This window comes from Wasmannia auropunctata, unplaced genomic scaffold, assembly GCF_000956235.1.
Source record: "Wasmannia auropunctata unplaced genomic scaffold, wasmannia.A_1.0 LD336095.1, whole genome shotgun sequence".
NCBI classification, from domain to species: Eukaryota; Metazoa; Arthropoda; class Insecta; order Hymenoptera; family Formicidae; genus Wasmannia; species Wasmannia auropunctata.
This window is the reverse complement of record NW_012026795.1, coordinates 2699652-2724856: the sequence shown is the minus strand read 5'-3', so window position 1 is coordinate 2724856 and position 25205 is coordinate 2699652. Positions and strand designations below refer to the sequence as shown.

At 38.4% G+C, this 25205-nt stretch overlaps 1 protein-coding gene across 2 annotated transcripts in view; it reads right to left on the bottom strand.

Annotated features, from left to right (window-relative positions):
* The window catches only part of LOC105462723, a 206827-nt gene extending 184907 nt beyond the window's left edge, over positions 1-21920 (bottom strand). For both annotated transcript variants that reach the window (XM_011709547.1, XM_011709548.1), the window contains exons 1-2: positions 20616-21920; positions 314-530 (exon numbers count right to left, since the gene is read on the bottom strand). In XM_011709547.1, coding sequence (XP_011707849.1) covers positions 314-481 — 168 coding nt within the window. In that variant the 5' untranslated portion in view covers positions 482-530; positions 20616-21920. The remainder of the gene's footprint in view (positions 1-313; positions 531-20615) is intronic.
* Positions 21921-25205: the final 3285 nt, after the last annotated feature.

The window sequence follows — 25205 nt, the reverse complement described above, 5'->3', positions numbered from 1 at the left end:
TGAAGTGAAATGTGTTCATTCTAATAGAATTTCCGACTAATATCTCTATTAATGTCGTAGATAATTCAATATAATATCATGTTTTAGCAGTAATTTAATTTATTAATTAAGAATTCTTGTATTATAAAATTATTACTTTCTAGTTGGTTTCCTATAACTCATTTATATAATTTCTATTAGGTTTTTTTACTCATGTATATTATTTCTTTTATAATAATTCAATAATCGCAAAATTCTTCGGTTTCCTTGATCTTATAGCTTCTCGCAACTAAAATACTAGAAATGTAAGTATTCAAATTCAACGTTGACTTACCTTAACCTTGGCGAGATAGAGCTCCAGTTCCCTGTATGGATCCATCTCCGCTGTCTTGTCACTCGTCACCTTGTCATTTTCGTCACTTTGCACGAGCTTTAACCGATTCGGCATCTTCGCGGTCGAACCATTTTGCAGACGGCCACCACCTTCCTGCATAGTCTCCATGCTCACACCACGGTCACCTCGACGATTTTACACGCATCTTCTCGTGCATCTGCAACATCATGCGGATAATATAAATTAATAATAGTAAAGAACAAAATATAAACAAATATATTCGTCACGTGAGTGGCAACGTATAAAGTAATTGCGATAAAAGTGTAATTGTCAACTTAAAGATTCAATCAAATAAAACTAAAAACAATTTAGACAATTTATCAGGAATCGGTTAATTCAAAAGACTTCAAATTTCATTCGGCAAAAGACGTCAAAAAAGATAGAGAACAAAATTAATAGAGAAATTATAACGCGTACGGTGCTGAATTGAGAACGCGAGAAAAGAACTGGAAGGCCAAAAAGGACCTATGGGTGTATTCTGGCAAAGGCATTATATATATATAATTAGCTTCTCGCCGTGACTCACTACGGCCGCTGCGTTGCGCGGTCCATATAATCTGGGCTTGTCAAATACTTGAAAAGGGTAAAATGACCACCTGCGCTGTTATGATTGCATTTGGCTAAATTTAGCGGCCCGCGCTAGCATTAGTCACCGAGGCTAATTATATTCCGCGCAGATTAGCCGTACCGTCCGCACGTGTGGCTAATCTGAAATCACTTTGTATCCACTTCCCTGCTACTCGAAATTGTGTCACGTTTGCAACAATCTACATACGTGTTCTCCGCAGACAGATATTCTCTTCCACATCGAAGATATTGATTGATAGAAAACGTGAGTGATTTTATCTCGTTGTTTTTTTTATATACGTTGCAATTTTTAGTATTAATCGTGAATAAATATAAGAAATTTTCAATAAGTCATTATAAAGCAGTCTAGTCCGTAACACACTCATATTATTATATACTAATAATAATTCATGCAATAAAAAATATTATATAACATATGCAGAACTATCAAATAAATTATTTTACAAGTTAAACGTTTTGTTAATTTTCCATAAATGTTCACATATTAGTGATTAACATTATAAACATCCTAGAATTCGAAGTAGACGAGTTGATGGCTTCGATGTGAGGCGACATAAAGGGCATATGAAGTATGTTCAAAATGCAATCTGGTAGAATAATTTCTCTCATTTCATTCAGCTGTAGCAACGACATGGAGGCGTTGAATTGATATTTCTGCACATGGAGTTACGTTAATAGTACCGAGACAAGTGCGATAGTGAAGCTAAAATATGAGCACGGCTTTACGCTCCGGCGAGCTGGCTAATAATAATTAACATTACATTTTGTACTCGCTTTCGACTACCGTATATAACTTTATCATATAGCGAGTATCACTACCCACCTACGAAAAAATATTGAATCATAGGTAGCGCGACTTTATCGGTTAACTTAATACAGCTCTATCGAGTTTTATAATTATTGTAAAACGACTCTCGTAATCTGTTACGTTGAGTTTTTGCCATTATTGTAGAGTTTCCGGTAATCAATTATGTCTTAGCTAAATCTCTGCAATTTATATTAAAACTTCGGGAAAACTATTGATAGATCGTGCCGTACAATATAATCTTACCTCGCAAAACTTCAATAAATCTTTACAATTGCAAAACTAATTCCAATTGTATACGTCTTGGGATAAAATATCAATTATTGTAAAAATATTATTCAAGGTCAATTATTCCTTTCATGCGCGGTGAAATAGCATATACGTAAATAGAAAAGAATAACAAGAATTTGGCACTCCTTAACAAAAGTTATATAATATATTAAACAAATCATAATTAAATGAATTAAATTGGCCGATCGTATTTTACCTGATATGTTTGTATATCTCAATAGATCGACGTACACGCGATTGCAAGATTACGAATCGATTATATCGCGACCTGCTCGAAGAATACAATGCGACCGCCGTTCAAATCATTGAACTCGCCAACAATGAAGTCATGCATGAAAACACGAATCGCCTGCCCGCACACGTAATATTAGAAAATCACCGGATGTCTAATCGTGGCCGGCTGCCGGCAGCCAATACGTCAGGTGATTTCACAGGTGAACGACGGTGCTCGTCGCACCTTACGTAAGTACAACTCACACCGGATAACAGCCATGTTTATGTATGAATGCAAATTCATAAGATCGAAAAAGGTTCGTTCTTTTTAAGAAATATCTATATTTATTTCGATGAGAAAAATATATTTTTATTCTTATGTTTTAAAAAACTGTTTAGTAAATGCTTTATTTTTTTCTATTAATCTGGTTTCACTTTGCAATTTTAAAGGTCAGAATTGAAATATGAAGTTCCAAATCTCTCGAACGTTTGAACAAAATAAGATTTTACTACATGTGAATGACAAAATAAATGGTTGAATTTTTGCAGGAGTACGCTGAAAATTTTTCTTATATTTTGATGGATAATACGAAGAATCTTTTTTTCCGATTCTGGATCGCGTTTTATTACCCGGAAATTGCAGTCAAAATTCCAACTCATCTGTCTTAAAGTTAGCGTAGGACGTGGGAATTTGTGGCTCGCGATAGGTAGGTGAGGGCTGTCAGAATGCCTCGTAAATAACTACGATACCGATGCCTCCCGGTACCCGATACCTTACCCTAATCGAATACCATTCTGCGAGAGGCGGACACGGCCCGTTGGTTAAACTGAATTAAACGGCCCGCTAGCCGCGAAAGAGAAAGAGAGAGAAAGAGTGACGCGCGCCGTTCTTATCAGTAGGGAATTATTGCCGGTAATTTACCCCGCAATCCTTTTGCTCCTGGGCGCGTTCACACCTGGGTGGCTCGCAGGAATACAGACGGAACAGATCGGAGATCGACTTCGCGGCATGTATTAACTACCAGCGCCTTACTACGTAAATATCGACACGTCGAGATTTTATCTGCGCGATATGAATTTGATATTCCGATGATTTTTTTTTGCAATTCGTATTTGTTGAATTTTCATAACCTTTAGATATATATATATTTATATATTATTTCATGCACATATAGTAAACAGGATGTCTTTCTTAAAAATTTGCTCTCTTTCTCTGAATAAAAATAACTAGGACATTATTAAAATATATTAAAATATGAAATGTTACAATTAATTTGTTACACGCGTACATCAGATATATAAAAATAATAGCATTACTTCTCGTTACCTTATTAGTATCTTATCTTATGTAATTATGTTAAAAATCAAAAGACCTTGCGCGGAGAAAAATAAGAATTTGTGTGAACTTGCGCGCCGATATATTGACTTGACATTTAGATACAAGCGATATCCAAACATTTCCGCATGTGTGGGCGGCCGTAACTCAATTCGCGAGATTTTTATTCTTCCGGAGCCTTGCTCTTCCCAAGGTGCGATACGTCGGCGATAATTGTTTTTAGTGTCTTCTCACCACCAGGAAGGCAGGCACGACGGCTTCGTGCTAATCGAAATCGTAAATCCGACTGATAAGAGCGCTGAGTGTTCCACGTACGACATATTTGTTACGCGGAACGGAGCTTTAAAGCTATTTTCGTTTCTTTTTACGGCACGTTATTATCGCACTCTCGGACGCTGTTACGTTCCGCAAGATCTTTGCTCCCGTCGCGTCGCGTTACAACGAGGCGTATTCTCGTACACGTGGGCGGAAATGATAGCCGATCATTTCACATTATGCACAATAATGAGAATAGCAGTGAGAATAGTTATCCGTGCTGGCTGCAAAGTGACTATTTATAATTTTGGAAAAAAATCATCTGTACCAAATGTAATAAAACAGAAATTAAAATTTGTCTTAAAATCCATTTAGCTCCTAGTTATTTAAACGCAAAAAGATACAAAAAATAAAGCAATAGGCATGAATTGCTCCTATGTATCGACGTAATGCAGTTTATCTAGTCGCAAATACAGTTAAAGGACCACCAGCAAAGGCCGAGTTACGTAAGGTTAATTGCGCTCGTTCGGACTGCCATGCAGTGCTCGATACTTGTGCAAATCGCGTCGGTGCGTGTCCCGTGCATGTGCATCGACGGCGACCATAATCATGGGACCTTGCTCCCGAGGCTCTCCCCCCCTACCCTCCTTCCGGATACTTTATGTAACGCATTGTGGGGCCGGTTATAGGACTACATCCGTATAAGCTCCGCATTATTTGCCGTTCCGAATTTGAAACGCGACTCTCAAATTCGTTTTATTAGCTTGTCCATCTGTCAGGCTAATCTGCAATTAATCGCTATCGCGACCGTTATCTTGTAATTTATGTAAAATTATTCCGCCTGGCCCCACAGTGCGTTCTAATAAACTGCCGCAAACGCTAATTCTATTAACTACGTTGACACACTAAGACTGACACGTCGAAAAATAATGTTCGAAAAATTTCTCCACGTTTCAAGGAAAATTGCCAACGAAGAACGAAGACAATTACTGGAAGGTTTGTTAAATGTAGGTTTCGACTAACTATGTGAATCACACAATGACCAGCCTATTAACCTTCGCAGCCGTTCGCTACGTGCAATTGCGGACACGAACTATTTTCCTCGTCTAGACTCATTGACATCGTTCTCCGAAAAGCAGCGGGAGGTGCTATCGCAACAAAAGAAGAAAAAGCGAACGCACGAGAGCACTAGAAGTCAAATAATGTTTTGTGCTTATAGGAATCTTTCAAGTAGGTTCATTTCTCAACAGTCCTTTTCACAATCTTGACACAAAATAGATTAGCAAAAAATTTTTATCTTTTTTTTCAGCATAATTTTCACGCAATCTTTATAGAAAGTTATGTAAAAAAATTTAATATATTAAATTTTTAACTCAATATACTTATTTAATATATGAAATTATAAATATATTAAATAATATATAATAAATAGAAATTTAGTATATTATTCAGACTGTCTTGATGTACCTCATAAAAATTCCTAATGTCAAAAAAACTATTCATCTTCGATTTCACATTATTATTGAGTTAATGAAAACAAACTTAATGACGATAAAATAATAAGCGACTAATATATAGCGATTAATATAAATGTAAAATCTGTTCACTAGTATCACAATTTAGACAGTGAGACGTCCAGATGCGGGACACGCAGATTACTTCCTTCCTCCTTAGAATTCAAAGATTCAGCAATTTAAAAGACCGCATACATTGCATGCGCATTGGTCTTATCCAGCATATTCGTGAATCGCAAGCTAACGCTTAATGCTGATTCTTTGCAAAACGAACCATCGCGTGAATAGAATCGTACTTTATCAGAATTTATTCCAGTTGATTTAAGCATGAAAGAAATATTATTCCTCAAACTAATAATGCTTGGAAACATTTCGATTGTCAACAAAACATTTTGTACTTTCTTTTAATACATCTGATTAAAAAAATTTCGAGTTAAATATATTCAGCTCTCAATCGAACTAATATTACTTGAAAAATAAAAATAATCGATCGGTTATATAATGTATATAATGTAACTTAAAATTAAAACCTAAAACATAAAAAATAAAAATATAATGGGATCAATACACAAAATAAAACAATAAGTATAAGAATTAATTCAAAAAGATAGCTTCCACTAGAGATAATAGACAATCAAAAGGCTGAAGTAATCCTCAACATTATACGCGAATAACGTTTTTTCTCACGTAACAAAATCTTTGCTTCAAATGGTTACCCCGCCTCGAGAAAATAACGGCATATTTCGAAGAAGCGGAGGCGTCAAGCTCGGTAGTGTCAGCAACACCTTTATGGGTTTAACACTCGTTAAACGTTTGTGTACATTTAGTTGAGTAATACAAGGTATAACCAGGCAGGTGCACGCATTCTTTCCACCTCGGGCAACCTGACACAAATTTTTCATCTCTTGAATAATAATGATTATTATACGTACACAGCATTGTAAGTATTATTTGCTGTAGTTGTTATTAACTTCTTTTCACTACTTGACACATTAATAGGACAAATGCAATCGAATTTTTATAGGAGAAATTTATATAAGAGTATCATTTATAACAAATATATTTAAATATAATCGTAGTCTTATATAAATTAGTTTATTTAGTTCAACGTATATGAGTAACATTATCATATATGTTTCCCATCCTATTTTTAATGATATTGTAAAATCCGTCAGAAGGCGCAATCGCATTCTTATCTGATTAATGAGATTTGTCCGCATGAATGCATTATCGTCGTCATGTAAAATCGTGTATAATTATGCATGCACATGCCGAAGTTCAATCGAACTTCAAAGTCCACTGGAGTACAATCAGAACTCGAATGATTAAGCGGCGAGAGAAAGACGGACGGAGATATCGAGAGGAAGAGTCTCCACATGGAAATGGAGGTATCGTGTATACCTAATTACTGTCGCTATCGCGGTATTTGTCATTCAGCTGTTTATAAATGCAGCCGCGGCGGGCGGGAGAAACTGCATTTAATTCCAATTAGCCGACCCGACTCGAAAACCAGTTCTGAAACCGCGGAGAATTTCGTCAAAAGGGACTTTGTTGCCTCTGCTTCCCTCGCAATTACTTTCTCAACGCGAGAGAGATATTGTCAGCAATAATTGATTCCGGTTAAAAATATTTAATCAATCAAAGCAGAAAATAAAGTAGTACATTAAATAAACCGTATTTAAAACGTAACGATCTGTAGACTATATTTTATCATCGATATATTTGTTAATAAAAATTGCAAAATAAAACGATAGTATATAGTCAATGTATAAAATTACAAAGTTAAAAATTAAACAAAAAAATTGGTTAAAGTAATTAAGTTTAGATGTTTAAAAACTACGATCTGTAAAACGCCAAGTTATTAAAAATATATATATACTGTAATAACGCCATAAATTTGAGAGAGCATAGAACATTTAATCATTGCTGTGTGAAGTCATTCGGTTAATAGCTACGTTCGCCATGCTTCTTTTTCCGTACTGCTATTATCGGTTTCGTCACTGGTATGGTTATCGGCACGTTTCCTAATATAAATAATTTATGGCGTCGATATACGAATGGAACGGCCGATATGTGCTGACCTCGAGACATGGAAAACGAAGTTTGGGACGAGTATGCCTCTGGTGTGATAGCGTCGTCGACATTAAAACGAAACGAGATTTCACGGTGTTTGTGATAGCGTTATACCTATACCGGCTACGCGACAACGAATTCGACGCAACGAATGCGTTGTTGGTTAATGTCGAAAGACTTTGGCTAAAAGCGGAATATCTAAACTATAGATACCTATGCCGATACATTAGAACGTCACGTCCCTTGCAATAACGGCATGCGCTCGTGACTCGAATCGCTGCCGGCGAAAATTCAATTCGCCGTGCTGATAATTCCGCAGGAAGGGCCCCGTCAGGCGGCGTTAATCGGGGGAAGGGGGGGGAAGGCCCCAGTGAACTACCTGGCCCCGGCGATGCCACTCGCGCTTCGGGGTGTTCCGCGCGACCACGCACCGTAGCGAGCACTCTCGATTTGCTCCTGTCCGGTGCACCGTAATCATCGCGTCAAGTCGAGTAGCACGATAATGACGGCCGGTAATTACAAAGCGTTACGCTCGCGACGCGACCGCGCGCTGCTGCCCTGTTATACCGTCGGAATTAACGTGCCCAGCGTGCACTTCGGAATGCCGACTCTCGAAAAGATGAACGGAGAAAACGGTTTTGTCACGCGGAAATCGCACTCGCATTTCTGCCCGTGACTTCCGTGAATATTTAACGTCGAGAGGAAATTACCATGGAAGTCCAATTATCCAATCCAACCGAAGTCACCAGTGAATCTGATTGAATAATTTAAGACGTTGGGTAACGTGAAAGATTAAGATATCGAATATTATTATGATTAACTTGATTGATCTTTTCCGTATTACTTGTGCAATACATGAAAATCGAATACATCGAAATTTGAAGTTATATTAAAAATGTAATTATATATGTAACATATATTAATAATAATTTCAAATTTTTAATAATTTAAATTGGAAATTATTATATGAGATTTAAATTACAAAATATATTTTTGTTTATCAATTTCTATCTTTCTAATTTACTATTTTATATATTTTTAAAAATGTAAATTATCTTAGTCTTGTCTAAAAGAATTGTGGATATAAAACGTTGCCAAAATACACAGGCAAACTCGAAAGTAGTTTGTAGACCTCGCTAAGAGATAGGTAACCTTGCAAGGCCTCCTTACAACCTCTCTCCTTTTCTCTCCCTTCGAAGAACCCGCTACGAGGTATTCAATGGATGGAAACGTGAACTGAAAGGAGCTGGTCGCTCAGGATGCTGGCTACCCGCGGCGTTTAGCGACTGCTAAATGGCTCTAAACATTCATCGCGGAATAGCTGGTTCCGGCTTCACATTCAGAAAAAAAAATCTCGATGGGTTTCTGGTCGGAAATCTCTAACTTTCAGCAAACAGTACTCCGCGTGTAACAAAAGTCTTTTTATACAGCAGATATTTCACAATATTGTGTAAATATAAAAGATAAATTTTTAACAAAGAAATACTTTGTTATTCGTACAAAAAAAGAGAGAAACATATATGTAATTAAATTAATGTAATCATTAAATTCTTGATTATTTTAAATAGTTTCGGTAATCTATTTTATTATACCTATTATACACAGGTTAATTGTTTTAAAATGATTTTTTCTTCAACTAAAGTTCAATCAGTTTAAAAAGTTACACGAATATATAATTGACTAATAATGATTCGGATTCAAAATAATTTTTGTCTAGAGCATAAAAAGCGAGCAAGAATAAGCTTTCGTTATTATACTAAAAAATCAGGAGAACGCAATCTTCGAAAGAATTTAAGAAATGTTAATGAGAATTGTAAGAATGCCGGAAGTTGTCGCCTTCAACAATTTATTCTCGAATCCGCAGCATCTGTTGCGGTAAATTAAGTTCTTTGCACGAGTGTGCCTGTAGAAATGTGCGCAATAAAATGTTTATTGAATCGTTAGATATAATTAACTGGGAAATTTATAACGAGCTTTAGCTCAAAGGTTCTTCCCGATTGACTCCCGAGTTAACTTGCAGGAATTCAGATCGTTAAGAATCCCTTCTTTAGTGCATTCTTCGTCACGCTCAAGGATCAAACGTATCACCCGCATATGTGTAGTCCCTTTGTTACTTTTGCGACTTCATGACGTTCTTACGGTTCGCACATATATAACTCAGTCTCTTACGGTATTTATCTCGGCACATTTCTCTCGAATCACACAATAGCACCGTTAAATCCGCAAAAATAAGCTCCTATTTATTAGCTCTTAGGCATAAACTTAATAAAGAAAAATATTCTGTTCGACAATTTTATATTACAGATTTTATGTTAAATTTAATTTCTGAACTAGTTATAATACATTTATTCAACGAAACTGAAAGGATTGAAATTCTAGTATCCTGAAAATACATCCCTTTTATTTCCATGTTACAAAACCGCGGCACTTTTCCCTCGAGAGAAACTGAACAGTAATAAGAAGTAAAGGTTAAAGATTATTAAATCTGATATGCATCTTCTTCCTGAATTACGGCAATCTATTTTCATATGTTCTCCGTGCCATTTAGCGAGACTTGACTTTGTTGGTAGGCGTATGCTGCACGAGCGTAATAGGGAAACGATGAGATAGGAAGCATGAAAACGGGCATAGCGCGACGTCTTGATTTATCGCGTTTGTAAAATGTACACGGAGTCGTGCGGGAATATCGACATAACGTGATCGTGAAGATTGCGTGACGAGAGTTATTATCACACGATTTACAGTTTATCGCGTGTTTCATACGATTCACCTCGTGACTCGGATACGCGAAAACTTAATAACAAGCTCGAAAATAGTTGCTTTTAAGTAACCGACAGCACTTCCCCCAGAGTAAATAATGTGTCGGCGTTTAACGCTTCATAACAAACACACATATATACGTCGAGAGTATCTGCACTTTTCATATCTGTACGTAATTTATTTCACTTAATTTCATTTCGCTCGCAATTTAAATTCAATGTATCCGCTTTATCACGTGAGTTACGTCTCGTGCGCGCGTTTCAGAGTTCAGTTAACGTAAATTTCTCCGCACCCTATAAGATAGTCGGAAAACATTTAGGTCATAGCTTGAGCTATTGCAGTAATACAAATAAACAGTCCGTCTCAACTGTAACGTCTACAAGAGAATAAGAAAACGACGTGTCTCGAATCGGATCCGACACGATGTTTGTTTAAGCGATGTAAGGAAGAGAGCTGCCTCAACCCGGAATTCCAGTATCCAGAATTAGAATCAGTCGTACTTAATCGTTCGAAATTCTCGCGAATTATTTGAAACAAAAAATAAACAGCTAAAAAAAAATTATTATCACTAATTGAATAAAAATTTTTATCCGCCTTCTATCTCGTTTATTTTTCACCAGTTATTCCGGATGCCTTCAAACTATATAGTATCACGATCTCAAAATATGGGTGCACGACCCTTCTCCTTCTTCATGTAATCGGGAACAAAGGTAAAAACTTTTCCGAAAGTCGCAGAGCGGTCGCGCTTTTCCCATCATAGTTAGATAGAAGTTAATACGATCGCTCGGTGGTCGTGCTTCTTCAGCAATGATTGCATCGTGGCATTCGAACGGCGGCGAATAACTCGCGCGGTGGTCGTGCTTCTACCGCGATAGCTCGTTGCATTTTGAACGGCGAGTATCTTGTACTTCTACTTCACTGACGGCCGTCGGTTATCCGTGGAGATCGTCCGACTCGCTCCTACGGGCTTCGGATCGCGTCAGGGAAGAGGCTGCTTTACATTGTGAGAGCCCTTATCTACCGTCTCAATCCCGCGCGAAAGGATCTCGAAAGTGCAACGCCGATATACTTGTACAGGTCGTAGAACTTAGAATTATGATATCTTGTCGCGACGCGCGCGGCAAACGATCGCGTTGAATCCCGCAATATAAACGCCATAACTGTGAATTACGTTAAAATCGCGATGTACGCAAAATTAAATTGAATGTAGTTTCCAGTCGGTTCACCGTGTTTCGTTATTTTTGCAATCGGCTGAGCTGATTAAATTTATTAAGATAAACTGCAATATCTGCATTTACCTCTATTACAATACAAGTTTTATCTAATTAATTTTCTCATTGCATGTTTCTTAAATTAAGAAATTTTTCCGACTTTGTAAGCGTCAAATTAAATATATATGTATGTTTTTCACACTAAACTAAAATAACCTTCAAGTTAAAAATAAAAAAATTTGCTATTTGTAAGCATAATGCAGTTATAGCAGACATATAAAATAAAAGTAAAATAATTTAAGAACAAATATATCGATAAGCATTCTTTTAATATTTCTTTCCGTAATCCGCGATAAAGTCGTTTGATACTTGAAGGATAAAACATTGTTATCCTCATACAGCAGGTACAGCAGATGTTAAATGCACGATTCAATGAGATGAGATGACGATAAAGAATAAGAAAAAAATAATAATGAAGCGTGATCAGCATGATCCATTTTACTCTGGAATAGTCGCGAGTTCGCGAGCTATAAGATCCTCTCGCCATCCCCGAGTCGCAGAACTGGTTTTACACGCGCGGTCGATTCCGATACAGAAAGGACGAACAGGGATGAGAGGAGGCCGCGAAATAGCTAAAGAGAGAGATGTATCGATGATCCTTTTACAGGGAATCCTCCCTTCTTGCGGTCCTCGCGATTCATCGCTCATCGTCTGATTAAAACGACGGACCTTGCGACGGACCTTTCTTGTGATATCCACACAGTCTGTGTCATAGATAAACGGGCAACTTTTTATGTCTAAACAAAAAGTTGATTTAGCAGATCCTTATATCATATATCTTCTTGCGTGTTTTTACTTTTTAAAAATTGTTTCTTTAATTTTTCTTTTGCTGTTCTTGTTTTTTAATTCTCATATATTCATAAATCCATTCGTTAAACAGATGTACAATAGTAACTTTATTCCAACGCTGAAACGTGACACCAATGATATATAACAGTTTAGAATTACAGCTTGTCTTAATAATTTTGTATCTATTAAATAAGCAGAGAGACTATCATTTATATTAATTTCGTAACAGCTCTATCACTATTTAAAAAATTATAATATATCCGAATTAATCTTACCGTACATTCACTAGGTCGAATAAATACAAAATAAGTTTTACGAGCGTATCTCGCGACGCGACACAAGGTGGTCATGGTCATTAATTCCGTGCATTCTAAATATCGTTTTTGATATAGGCGTCTCGCGAAATCAGCTTTCTACGAATCAATTAATAGAAAATACTCCTCGAATAAATTACGGCGGAGACGCTAGCACATTCTCTTTTGTCTATAAATCCATCAGAGATATTTACAATCTATTTATATTACATCGCGTCACACTCGAAAAAAAAGAGAAAATAAATTACGTGCAATAAAAATGCTACAAATTCCAAACGGCTGTTTACGAGATATGATAAATATTAACTATAAAATTACGAAATATGCCAGATATGCATATATCGAATATTAATAAGGAATAAGATATGTTGTAATAGTAAGAAGTATTAGCGGTGGGAAATGCCAAAAATGTTATGTAAATTTTATGAGGATAATATATTATTTTAAACTGCGATTTTATGATAATACGATCATGATCATATACTTGTTAAGATTGTATATGCTCACACCAATAAACTGACAGCAAGATTCATATTTATTTAAAGACAAAGTTTGTCAATTTTAATATTTTTAATAAAATATTAATTCATATGAATGCCATTAAAAATTATTAATCAGACCTAAACAACAAAGCGGTTGTATATAATAAATATATTTGGCGTGAGATGCTATCGCGTCTCCTGATATAGCTGCATGTATGAAGTTGACCCCCTCAATACTGAAAATTAAAAAATGACCATTACTCGATTGATGGTCATTTGATAGTACTTGGTAATCCATTCCCGATGATAGTTAAAACTTATAATAATAATAATAATAATAATAATAATAATAACAATAATACAAAAAGGAAAGGAACATATGCTTTTCGAAAAGAAATTCCAATGTTTATTCGTAAGAAATCCAAAAGGATATTCTCTTTCATACGTGACAGCTGTCAACTCCGAAATTCGTCAATAATAACTCGTCGCTATCAATCTTCACTTATCGTCTTTTACAACCGGGATATCGCCACGCAGGTGCACAAGAGCAATATAGAGAAGTGATCGTTTTTAAATCATCAAATGAATTCTTGTAACGATTACACTTATAAAAACTTGAAAAGGGAATTTTAGAAAAAAAAGGACTTTACGCGCGTATTTTTTTTCATATTATTATTTACAATTTTGACTATCAATTATCGAGAATAAACTATCAAACGTCAGTAAACAATCACGAATGCTTATAGTTATGATTACTTACGCAGCCTGGAAAGTCATATTTTGCGAAAGGAGGAGCTAACTTCACGCGCATATGTCATTTTTACATATTATTATTTACAACTTTATCTACCAATTATCGAGAATGGATTGAATATTACCAAACGATCACCAATCGAATGGTAATGTTTTTTGAATTTTCAATAATGGGAGGGCCACTTTATATATAGCTTCCTGATATACATATATTCGCTTTGTTGTTTATAGATCTGATCAATATTTTAATACGGCGTTTATGTGAGCTAATATTATACATATATATATAACGTTTTAAAAAACAATGATATTTTTTAGTATTAGAAAATTTAAAGTACTATTATAGTAACAATGAATAATATTACAAGCAAGATCAATTTTACAATGTTAAGAGAAACCGCAACGAATTCGACTGCATTTTCTTCAAACTGCTGCAACAAACCACAAATATGTATGACTAACTGCAAACAAATATCAGAGTAGGCAAGCAGGAAGGGACATGATATGATTCATGCGTTAGGTCTCTACAAACAACCTCGGAGAACTTAATCCTTATGCGAGACGAGAAGCTCTCCAGAGGCGTTGATACCGGTACTATCAATGACTTCTTGGCGCGACTCCTCATCGTCGCCCGGACGAAGTAGGTCTGCTGGCATTTATTTATGCCGCATCTTCTTTAAAACGTACGTTTCAATACGTGTACTTTCAATAAACAAATTGTCTTTAACTTTTTCGATATCAAACTTTTATAAAGGAAATTTTTAAAAATGTACATTTGCGCACGCGCGCGTAGCCGAAAGAAATCTACTTATAGGTATATTAATTCCAAAATATTTCGTATTTATATTATTATATCCAAAATATTATATATATATTAATTTCGAAATATTTCAAAATATTTTATATAAAAAACAATAATTAAGCAATAACTAATTTACGTATTAAATAGTTATAGCAATTAGTTTGTACTACGACATATTGAAACTACGCGTTCAACCTTCACTATATTTCATTTATCTGACTCGATGTTTACTTAACTGCACGCTGCTCCGAATGCATGGGATAAGAATCCTATCTTCTTCATATCTCGGGATCGCTTCTCGATTCTATGCTCGCAACAAGCATCCCCATGATATGCGAAGGCTGGCTTTATCACGTTCTATCGACAGCTCTATTGACGGAAGACCACCCACACAGTCGGGTTTCCGGCCTTCAGAGGAATATTTTCGGGACCAACACGCACTGCCCTGTCGCGTGTCGATTTTCCTCTTTACCGCCCTCCATTTCACGCACAAGTGAGGTGGAACGCTTTTATCGATGTACCGAACAGTGACAATAACCTCTTACTATTTAATTGACTGTAATTGCTTTCAATTTCCTCGATCGTCGATTGTGCTCCGCGCAACGAGGATGGTTCGCTCTATCCATGTATATGTATATGCGTGTGTGTACGTGATCAATCAGAATGGTCGACCAGATCGACGGCCTATTTGCATATTTGAATCACGATCTAATCAGTAAATGGTTCTTTTTTGTGTCCCTATTGATTTCCTCTACTTTGCTGATAGTTGCTATGACAATTTGATAGCTTTTCAATGTATCAAATTGTGTTTCGTTGTATCAATTCGTTATATCTATTCGTTATATCTATTTCTGGGTTGATAACTACATTTTCGATAAAAAAAATATTTTTACATTAAGATAAAATTAAATGAGATTTTCAAATAATCAAAACCACGCAATAAATACCGATAATGATTAATCATATATTTTCATTCATTGTATTTTTATCAAACAAGATCTTGTCACTTTTTAAAAATATTCTCACAACTATCAACATTTAGAAATTGATTTGTTCTTTTACACCGAAGTCATCATAAACAATTTCAATATAATATAATTTGAGCGTGGAGACATCTTAAAAGTTTATCTTCCTGCTTTCTAGAAGGTGAATTTCTCTTAAAGCTCTGTGAAGGATTATAAGATTATTACACCTCGTACTCTGTCGACGGTAATCCCCGTTAACGGAGGTCGTCTTTAGGGCCGTCCCTCGTCGGAAGGACAGCCGATAGACCGCAGGCTCGATTTCAAAGAAGCGCGCTACAGCATAACCATAATTCCTCGAGAAATATGACCCAATGACACAATAAGTACCGGTCATTACCGCGCGCGTAACCGGCCCCGGCAGGCGGTAAGAAAATTAAATTCCCACGCGCAATTGCCTTCGCGCCGTTAACGTTTTCCGTTCGCATTAGAAGATCGCTTGTGCAAATTTGCAGCCACGTTTTAGCCACGCTACTTTTCCGCGCAGATACCACAGGAGATAAAACGGAGAAAAATCCCGTCAACACTGTTATTTGAATTTTTTAAATGGACACTCGTAGCCGCGGAACGAAGCCGCATTTTAGAGGAGCTTGCGACGCGCAAAGGCTCCCGGCTTTCCTATTTCCCTTACCGCGATTACGAACGTATTACCGCTGCTCCTTGCGGCACTCGTGTCTGAGGAATAAAGTCCGGATCGCGCATAAATATTTCACACATCACCCATCAAGATATACAGGCGTTTAAAGGCGCGCGAGGAGAAGAGCGCTCCCGGCACTCGGGGTTGGCTCGCGGAAAGTTTCGCGCGATTTTACGTTGCGTCATAAATGCGGGATGTAAATCATGCAGAGGACACGAGTGACTCCGCGGAGGCGCGTAAAAGTTGAAGGATCAAGAAGGAAGTGAAGAGGAGTCAGAGGATCATCGACAACGTAATTAATCCTGTGCATTGGCAGGACTTGACAATTATTTCTTTTTCTATTTTTCCTTTTTTTTATATAAGGTATTACATAAAATCAAAGATCTCCTACGAAAGTTGTGAAAGTTTATAATTTATAGAGCCTATTAAAATACGTTACGGAGGAGTGACGTGACGCCACGTGACCAAAGATCATTGTATTCAATTTATCATTGTATAGCAGCCCGTGAATTTTAACATTTCTATTAAATTTTATTAGGAATTAAACGGTTTTAGAAATTAAAAATTTTCTTAATTATAATTGCGCTTCTCTCTGCTCAAACAATAAATTGTGACTCTAATATTACATTTTTATTGGAATAAAATAGGCCCTTGATAAACTGAGTTGATTATAGCTATACGTCCGTTTTCTGTTATTAACGACTTGTGGTTCGTAAAAGGCAGTAGCCTGAACAAAGAACGTACTTCCGTTGAATGATTGGAGCATATCGTAAAGTATGGAGCTTTTCGGAAGAGAGCAGCCACACGTGCTGACCACGTGTTTCGTCGGGAGCCTGCTGTAAAGTAGTCATAGCCCGTGCTCACTCATCATCACGAACAAAGGAAGACGCGTCGTCACTCCTCCGTAATAAATTTCGTGAAACGATCACTCGCGCATGCCGATAATTAACGATTAGATCTAAAAACGGCGTGCCATTCTTCGATGTGTGATTCCTGCATTTTTTTTTATTAATCACTGAAAATTGAGTAAGTTCTATGCTACGTGTCTTTTCAACGATAAACCAACAAACATTGATTAGTTTGTTCAAAAATTATAGACGGAATCTTATCGCGGCTGATAGACCGTGTTTTATACACACATGAAGAGCAAAAATATCCGTGTGACTCGTCATTCTCGGAAGGAGTAGCTGTGATATTTAATCGAATATGATAAACGTCATTCACGACGCAGCACGGTATCTCGTCTCCCCGCGCCCTGACTGATACAATAAAGTAGCTTTTATTTACAGTCTCATGGTCGATCAACATGGCCCTTGAATCGTGATTTAAAAAAAGGCGTTTCCACACAACAGTTTTTTTTTTGAGGTTATAAATATATTACTTATAAAAAATAATAAAAAGTAAAATAAAAGTAGAAACTCGAAATAAAGATTATTTTTAATTATTTTTTATAATAATTGTAAATCTGTTGCTGGTGTCCTGTCTGCACGTAAAAAGTTGCTTCTCTGCTGCGATCCGCCTGGCAAAAATAACTCGCCCTCCCGCTTTGAATTAAGAAATCGAGCGTTGCCATTGTCGACGTAATGCGGGGAGCTTTAAGTTTCGCAATCGCATTACGCCTATTTATGAGCGACGCGATGACTGCTCGCTTTATGCAAATTGTCGCATTGCAATTCTCAGCGAGAGAAGTGCAAACGTAGCAATTGCATATGTATATAAGAATCCTTCGCTATTATAGCATAAATTTTCATCCAGCATTTATATGTGGACTAAAACGCGGTTTTTTGTAGCTAAATTAGAAAGGGAGAGAGACAGAAAATGTGTAATAAAATTTTTAATCCCTTTATGTTAATTGCATTCAAAAAACTGTATTTTGTAAATTAATTTTTTCGTATAAATATTTTTCATTCAATAATCGATTCTTCGAGATAAGCGGCGCGATTCATTTCAATAGCTTATTTGTTGTACTTTTAGTTAAAATAATAATTTTCGAAAATTAATCAAAGCGTCGTATTGTTTCTTCATTGATTACGTCATGTTAACGCGTTACTGTCGACAATATCGGCCCCCTTCAAATTCATTATCGCGCACTGCGAAATAAATTAAAACTACTACGGTGTAAAATATTTGTGTCATTATTCCAAGAAACGCACGTTATTATGCTGCACTAATCACGTACGAAATGACAACGTACGGCGATCGCTTGCCGTTCATTCGTTCGTTCACGATGACATTATGAAGTAAGCGTTTATAAACGCACTTCTTTTAATGCGTTTAAGGCATTCATAATTTTTAGCTGTGTATTGCAGTATTCATTCAGAGCTTTACCAAGCGTTGTTGAATGAAGAGGCTCCAATTATAAGGTATTTAACTTCGTTGACACACACGATTTCTTCGCTTCCTATGATATCGTATGTAGAACAACATTCCAAACAAATTAATTATCGAACGAGATCGAGATGCGAGATTTAAATATTTAAATTTAATTTTGCCTTGCAACACACGTCAGAGGTAATAAAAGATATTAAAATGTTCATTCGTTTCTTACATATAATAATAAGTGAAGTTAAAATGTTAGAATCGTAAGTTTGAATATTCTAAATGTGTTGTGCATTACGCTATACTTTGCTCTGGAAATTAACGAATGAGGAAACGTGGAGACATAAATAAATAAATAAAAAAGAATTTGTTTTCTCGCAGCACAGGTAGTGCGGCACTAGACACGCGGAGATTTAATCGGCTGGACATTCCACGAGGATGATGATTTCACGGTGATGTCACCGCGGCATCGAGCGGAATCGTAATCAGGATTTCGCCTTCAAGGATGGGCGCGCGCACCGGCCGAGCGAGTATCGCCGGCGCGGCAGATACCGATCGCCAACTACGATAAATCGAACGATTACGAATCACCGCCGTGCTCGCGTCGCGTCGCGACGCCGCGCCGCGCCACGCCACGCCGAGATGTAGGATGCGCGGCGACGTGCTACCGGCTTGTGTAAACAACGCGCCACACTTCCGTTAAGCGGCCGCTTAATCCGCGATATCGCCTGCGCGATTCGCATCGATCGATCGGCTGTCGCGTTTAATTGGATGATCGGAGCCGTGCCAGGTCTAACGATCTCGCCTCTCGTCGTTTTATAGTTGCCGAACTCGACGGCGCGGACCGAATACAGCGGCGTGGAAAAACACTCTTATCGGCTGCAGCGTGATTTATAAGTATAATTTTGCGACTAGTTCCACCCTAAGTTTCGCGCACGATAAATAAATAGCGCCAAAATTATACACGTGTAATAGTCGGTTTCTAGATGTTTTTCGGCCGATTATTTCCCTCGCTACTCGCCACGTGTAATAAATGACTTGTCGATTGACGTCACAGCGTGCATTGCGCGCGTGTCTTAAGCAAAAGAGAAGCAGAAAAAAACAGAACGCTTAAGTTGCGTATTTTATTATCAGGCCGCAACGTTAACCAGTTGTCATAATCCTGTGCGGTATGCGACACTATTCGTATTTATATTTTAAAAGAGCTGCTCCGATAAATTGCATCTGCACCTATCGACGGGAGTGCTCCAATGCGCAATAGAAATTCCTCCCGCGGCAAAAATATCTTGCAGCCTGTCACCAGTTATGGTACAAATGTCAATTAATCAGTCGAGGTTTAATTGTCCGTGAAAATAAAATGTGACATTCAAAATATTCGGCACTTTGAAAGTAAATCGATTTAATAGTACACCTATTACTTTCTTGTCTGCATTTATCAATCGAGTACATTTATGTTTACGTTAAAATTTTTCAAATGTTAACCACACACAGTTCAAGTATTCATCAAACTGCTTTCAATATTTCGAATAATTTCTTAATATTTAGAAAACGCGTTTTAGAAAACGAAGGCAGTCACTATTGTCAAAAGTTATCGCTGTTTCGCTGTTGCGAAACTCGTGTATATGGGATTCAAGATATTCGACATTTTGAAAGTAAATCGAATGAAATTTAATAGTACACCAATTACTTTCTTGTCTGCATTTATCAATCGAGTACATTTATGTTTACGTTAAAATTTTTCAAATGTTAACCACACACACAGTTCAAGTATTCATCAAACCGTTTTCAATATTTCGAATAATTTCTTAATATTTAGAAAACGCTTTTTAGAAAACGAAGGCAGTCACTATTGTCAAAAGTTATCGCTGTTTCGCTGTTGCGAAACTCGTGTATATGGGATCGTCGGCGACTGCAAAGCGTGTGAAATTTTTCCCCGCGTGCAATTTTCCGCGAGTCGGGTCTCCATTGTCATTGTAGATACAGGATGTATAACTTTCGAAAGTGAAGTATATACTCACCCGAGGATCTCCAGCCGACGTTCAGGAGCGCGCACGGCGACGACGACGATGCGCGGCGACGGTGCGTCCACGTGTCCGACGAGGCGGCGTAGTTTAAATTTACTTGTATGTACAAACGTCGGCGCGAACACAAGAAACCACCGGCCACACCGCGGCTTCTCTTTCACGAACCCGCGCCGCGCGCGATTGTATCACCACGCGGCCAGGCCCCACGCCGCCTTCGGCTCTCGTGCGCCGGGCTGCGTTTCCGGCGCTTCACTTTTCCGCGAAACGTCGGGCGGCTTCACTTCCGCGAAATTCCCACGAGCGAACGAGTACGGGACGCGACCGCGCGATTTTGTCTCGCGCGCGTTAAAACGCGATACGTCACGTCTCCGCTGGTCCTCGGAACTCGTCGTTTTCCCCGCGAAACGTGTCGCACGAACTGTCGCCGATAAGGTTATGACCGTATAACAGTTCGATTTCCGACCGAAGGACTTGAAGTTGCAGCGCGTCGGTCACGGCCGCGCTTCAGCGGCTTCAGTTTGTACTACTGACGAAGTCCGACGCCAGCCGTACGTCAGTTCCGGTCAGTACGAGTCGAATTTTCACACTGTCGCGCGTCCTACGTTATTCACGATGTATCCCGATGTTCCGCTCTACTCCGCGTGGACACGAGAGGCTTCTCTGCGGGCACGTTGACGTCGCGCAATCGCTCATGCAATCGCCGGGGTTATCCGTAATGTTGTGTACCTACGCGACGCATCACGTGGCCGCAACTGTTACTCGCCGCACTTGTTGATTGTCGCCATGGTCACGAGCGCCCCGCCACGCCGACGAGGAACGTACGCTCCGAAATTCCGATACGCCGCCACCGGGGATCACCATCTACTCGAGTATTAGTAAGTCCCGATAAAATCTCGTATTTAATGAAGGACACGTCGGGCCACGGACACTCTCGATCTCGGTCTCACACTTTTCACGTTTTTTTTTTCTTTTTTGGAACGCGTCGAAAAACTGCCACGCACACGAGTCGACAACGAATTGCGGGGGGGAAGGAGCACCCGCCGGTCGGTGCTTCCTCTTGTCGTTACGTTGTCTCGGCGTTGACCTCGCTGTGTCACGACCGAACGAAGGACCGTGCGTGGTCGGCTGTGTGTGCTGTGCGCAAAGCACTTCGTAGTTAACGAAAACTCATTCGGGGGCCAACGGCTCCGAACGCGACGACGCACCGCCTACGCGCGCGCGAGCGATGCGTTCAAATCGAATTAGCGCCACGAAATGCGGGAACCGACTCCCGCGACCGCCGCGGCGAGACTGAGAAGCGACAGCGGCGTGCGCATGCTCGGCACGCTTACTGCTCCGCGGACTCCGGAGCGAGCCAGTCACGAAGTCGTCCCCTCTCAGTCGCACCCGCGACATGCAGCGTCGCGCATCGTTCGCCTCTCTCTCGCTTCCGACCTGTCTCCCTCGCACGCCGCCCGGCCCGGCCGCGCCGCGCCGCTACCCCTCCCGCCGCCCCGCTCGCCGTGCGCGCTTCATTGAGAATCCTTATCTCCGCTTCTTCCGAACGTCGATTGCTTACATCAGAGGTTCCCAAACGTCTCACCGCACCTCACGTCGCCTTCTGTTTACCTACGAAACTAACGCACATTTAAATCCGTAGGTATAACTTTTAAGAGTAAACGTCAGAGTTCAAACTCGAGATTTGAAAATATGCAGAGAAAACTGTACGCGTATCGCAACACGTTGTGTATTTATTGAAATGATTTAAGTGTGAAGATGCACTTAAAGATAATACCGCAATATTAATTTTTATGTAAAAAATAAAGATTGTTTTCTTGCACATTTTCAGTTATATGCACATAAAATGAGTTATAAATATGTCTAAAAAAAGATTGATCATGTGATCTCTTTTGCGGGCTATTTGATGTGAAGAGGATAGAAATGTAGTTAAAACCTAAACAGATTTTTTAAATTTTTATTTGATTTCATCTGTCATCACCATTTATATCTAGCTATGTAAAGTAGATAAAAAAACATATCGTTGTAAAGGATTGTGACGCCAAATAGCATCGAAACCTTTAAAACGTTCTTCTGTAGAATCATTTATTTCTTTTATTATTCGATTTAAAAAAATATGTAATTTTATTACAAATTTTGCGTGATGAAAGTTGCAAAAGTAAAAGAATTTTTTTATAATTAAAATTAAAATTTAGAAAGAAATCATTTAGAAGAAAAAGTCAATCAAAATGTAACCAATTACAGAAAAAGTATTAAAAAAATTCGAATACGTCCAATATTGAGAAAAAATATATATAAAGATAAATAATAATTTTACTCAATAATTTCGTAATCGTATCCTTCTTTCTAAACGGGTGCTTTTTACGAAAAAAAATGAATCTTTTGTTATGCCGTCGTTTAAATTTGTTTTATGAAGAATATAATTTTTACGAAATTATCTTTAGTGTTTTATATACAATATTATCTTTTTCTCACTTTCTCACCTAATCGGTACGATAACCCCGTCCACCCGTCTCGTCAACGCTTACGCAGCCCTCATCCTCTCAGCTGTTCCACGTGGAGGCACGCACGTGCGTGTGCACGCGTAGGCGTCCGTCGCGCTGCAGGCGCCGGTCCTCAGTTTTCACGGAATGATCAGCAGGGATGCAGGAGTCTAATTACGCGTGCGTGCCTACCGATTGTTTGCTGCACAGTCGGAAATTTTTCTGACTACGTTGTAATATGGACTAACCGCGTCATGAATAATTCACTCGAGAAACAATTATTATTATTATCCTTAACTTTGTTTTGTTAACTTTCATCTACGCGCTAAATATTTTACCGACAAGCTCAGACCATTTTGATCATTCTCTCTGGCGAAGGGTAATAGTTTCTTGAAATATTTTTCAACGTTTCTTTTCTTTGTTACTAAAGCACTTATTATAGAACTGCAATATATATAGCTTTCGATATATCAGGAATAAAATTCCTCCGCTACGTCGCGATTAAAAAATTATGGCGTTTGTCTTGACAAAACCAATTTTTGCTCGATATCCTCGGGCGTTTCTCGAAATGGCAAGTCAAAATTTATCGCGGCAGGACTGATCGATGGAATGCAATGAAGAACCTCCGTGCAGAATGTCCGTTTCAACCGCGCGCGCCGGTCCGATGCGAATGCGCGTCCTTGAAACCAAGGATCCCGAGCCATTAATTCCGCGGAGGATGTTCCGCGAGAGAGAACATTCGTCCTCGCCGAGACTCAGCTGTTTCTTACGGAACGTGCGAGCATGTTGGAGCACGCGTGGATACACGTTCCCGGTTATCTTGAGTGAATAGTGCCAGCCACCACGTCGCCTCATGGTCTGTTACTCAGAAAGATCTCTCCCATCCGCCGTCATAAAATCGACGAGGAAAGACGCGCGACGTCCGTTAGATCTTAAATTTACGCGCGGCTCGGCACAAAAAGTGTTTATTAAACTCCATTTTGTATATATATACTTAAGCAAAAAAAAAAACATAAAGAGGGAAACAGTTTCTCTTCGAAATATTTAAATTTACAAAACGTAATTTTGTGGAATTCTACACTTAATTCCAATAGATAAGTAGTTTCTCTAACAAGTCTCAAAAAACGAGACTTTCTCTAGTCTTTAATATGAAATATCTACTTAAATATTTTAAAAGAATACGGCAAGATGTGATTATTTATGATTAAGTGCATGATAACATTTTTCTTTTTACGATCATTTTTTTAATTTTTTAATTTTATTATTCCAAGCACTAAATTTTTTTTATATATTTGTACTAATATTGGAGAATTATATGGAAATTTATTATTATGCATTAGAACATTCCGCGTAATACCATGTCATTGTCCTATATGACGAGTCATAATGCACGGGACTTGCAAAATCGATAATCGACGAGCAGGAAGAAGCTTGCCCGTGCATACATCGTATAGCCATGCGGCATGCTCGCCGCATGCCAACGAGATTACCCTATTATTACTTCATCTAGTGCGGGATGGTGCTAGCCCCGTGGCTTTCCGTGCTTTGGGTACGCTGAGATAATCAGCTATTTACCGCGCAGGTTGTTCAACCCTCCCGCTAAGAACGGAGCAAGGTTCTTTGCACGCCTACGCTATAACGATTGTAAATATTCACTTAAACGAAGGATCCATAGCGATCGAGTGCTTATCTCATTAATTCTTTAGAGCTATTAGGTATCTCCATTTTTTGCCTTTTCACTTAGGTCATTCCCGATATAAGAGTGCTATTTATAAGATTTTTTAGGAAGTCTGAAGTTAAAACTACTTGCGGTCTTAGCTCATTGCATAAACGAGACGTTTAAATATAATTGGGATATCTCGGTCGAACGATAATAATTGACATCGCGTTGTATAACTCTCTTTTTCTGGAAGTCGGCGGCATTGCGTGTCACAAGAGAGTCCGGCGGCGTCTTTGCGGCACATCGCGCGTCTCAACTTCAATTCGTCGAGGGAAATATCATGAGCGCCCGCATGCCTTTCCATTAATCTCAATTACGGCGCAATTAAAAGCATTTAACGAAAGTGGGGTCACGAACCGACGACGTGCCCACCTTCATAATCGG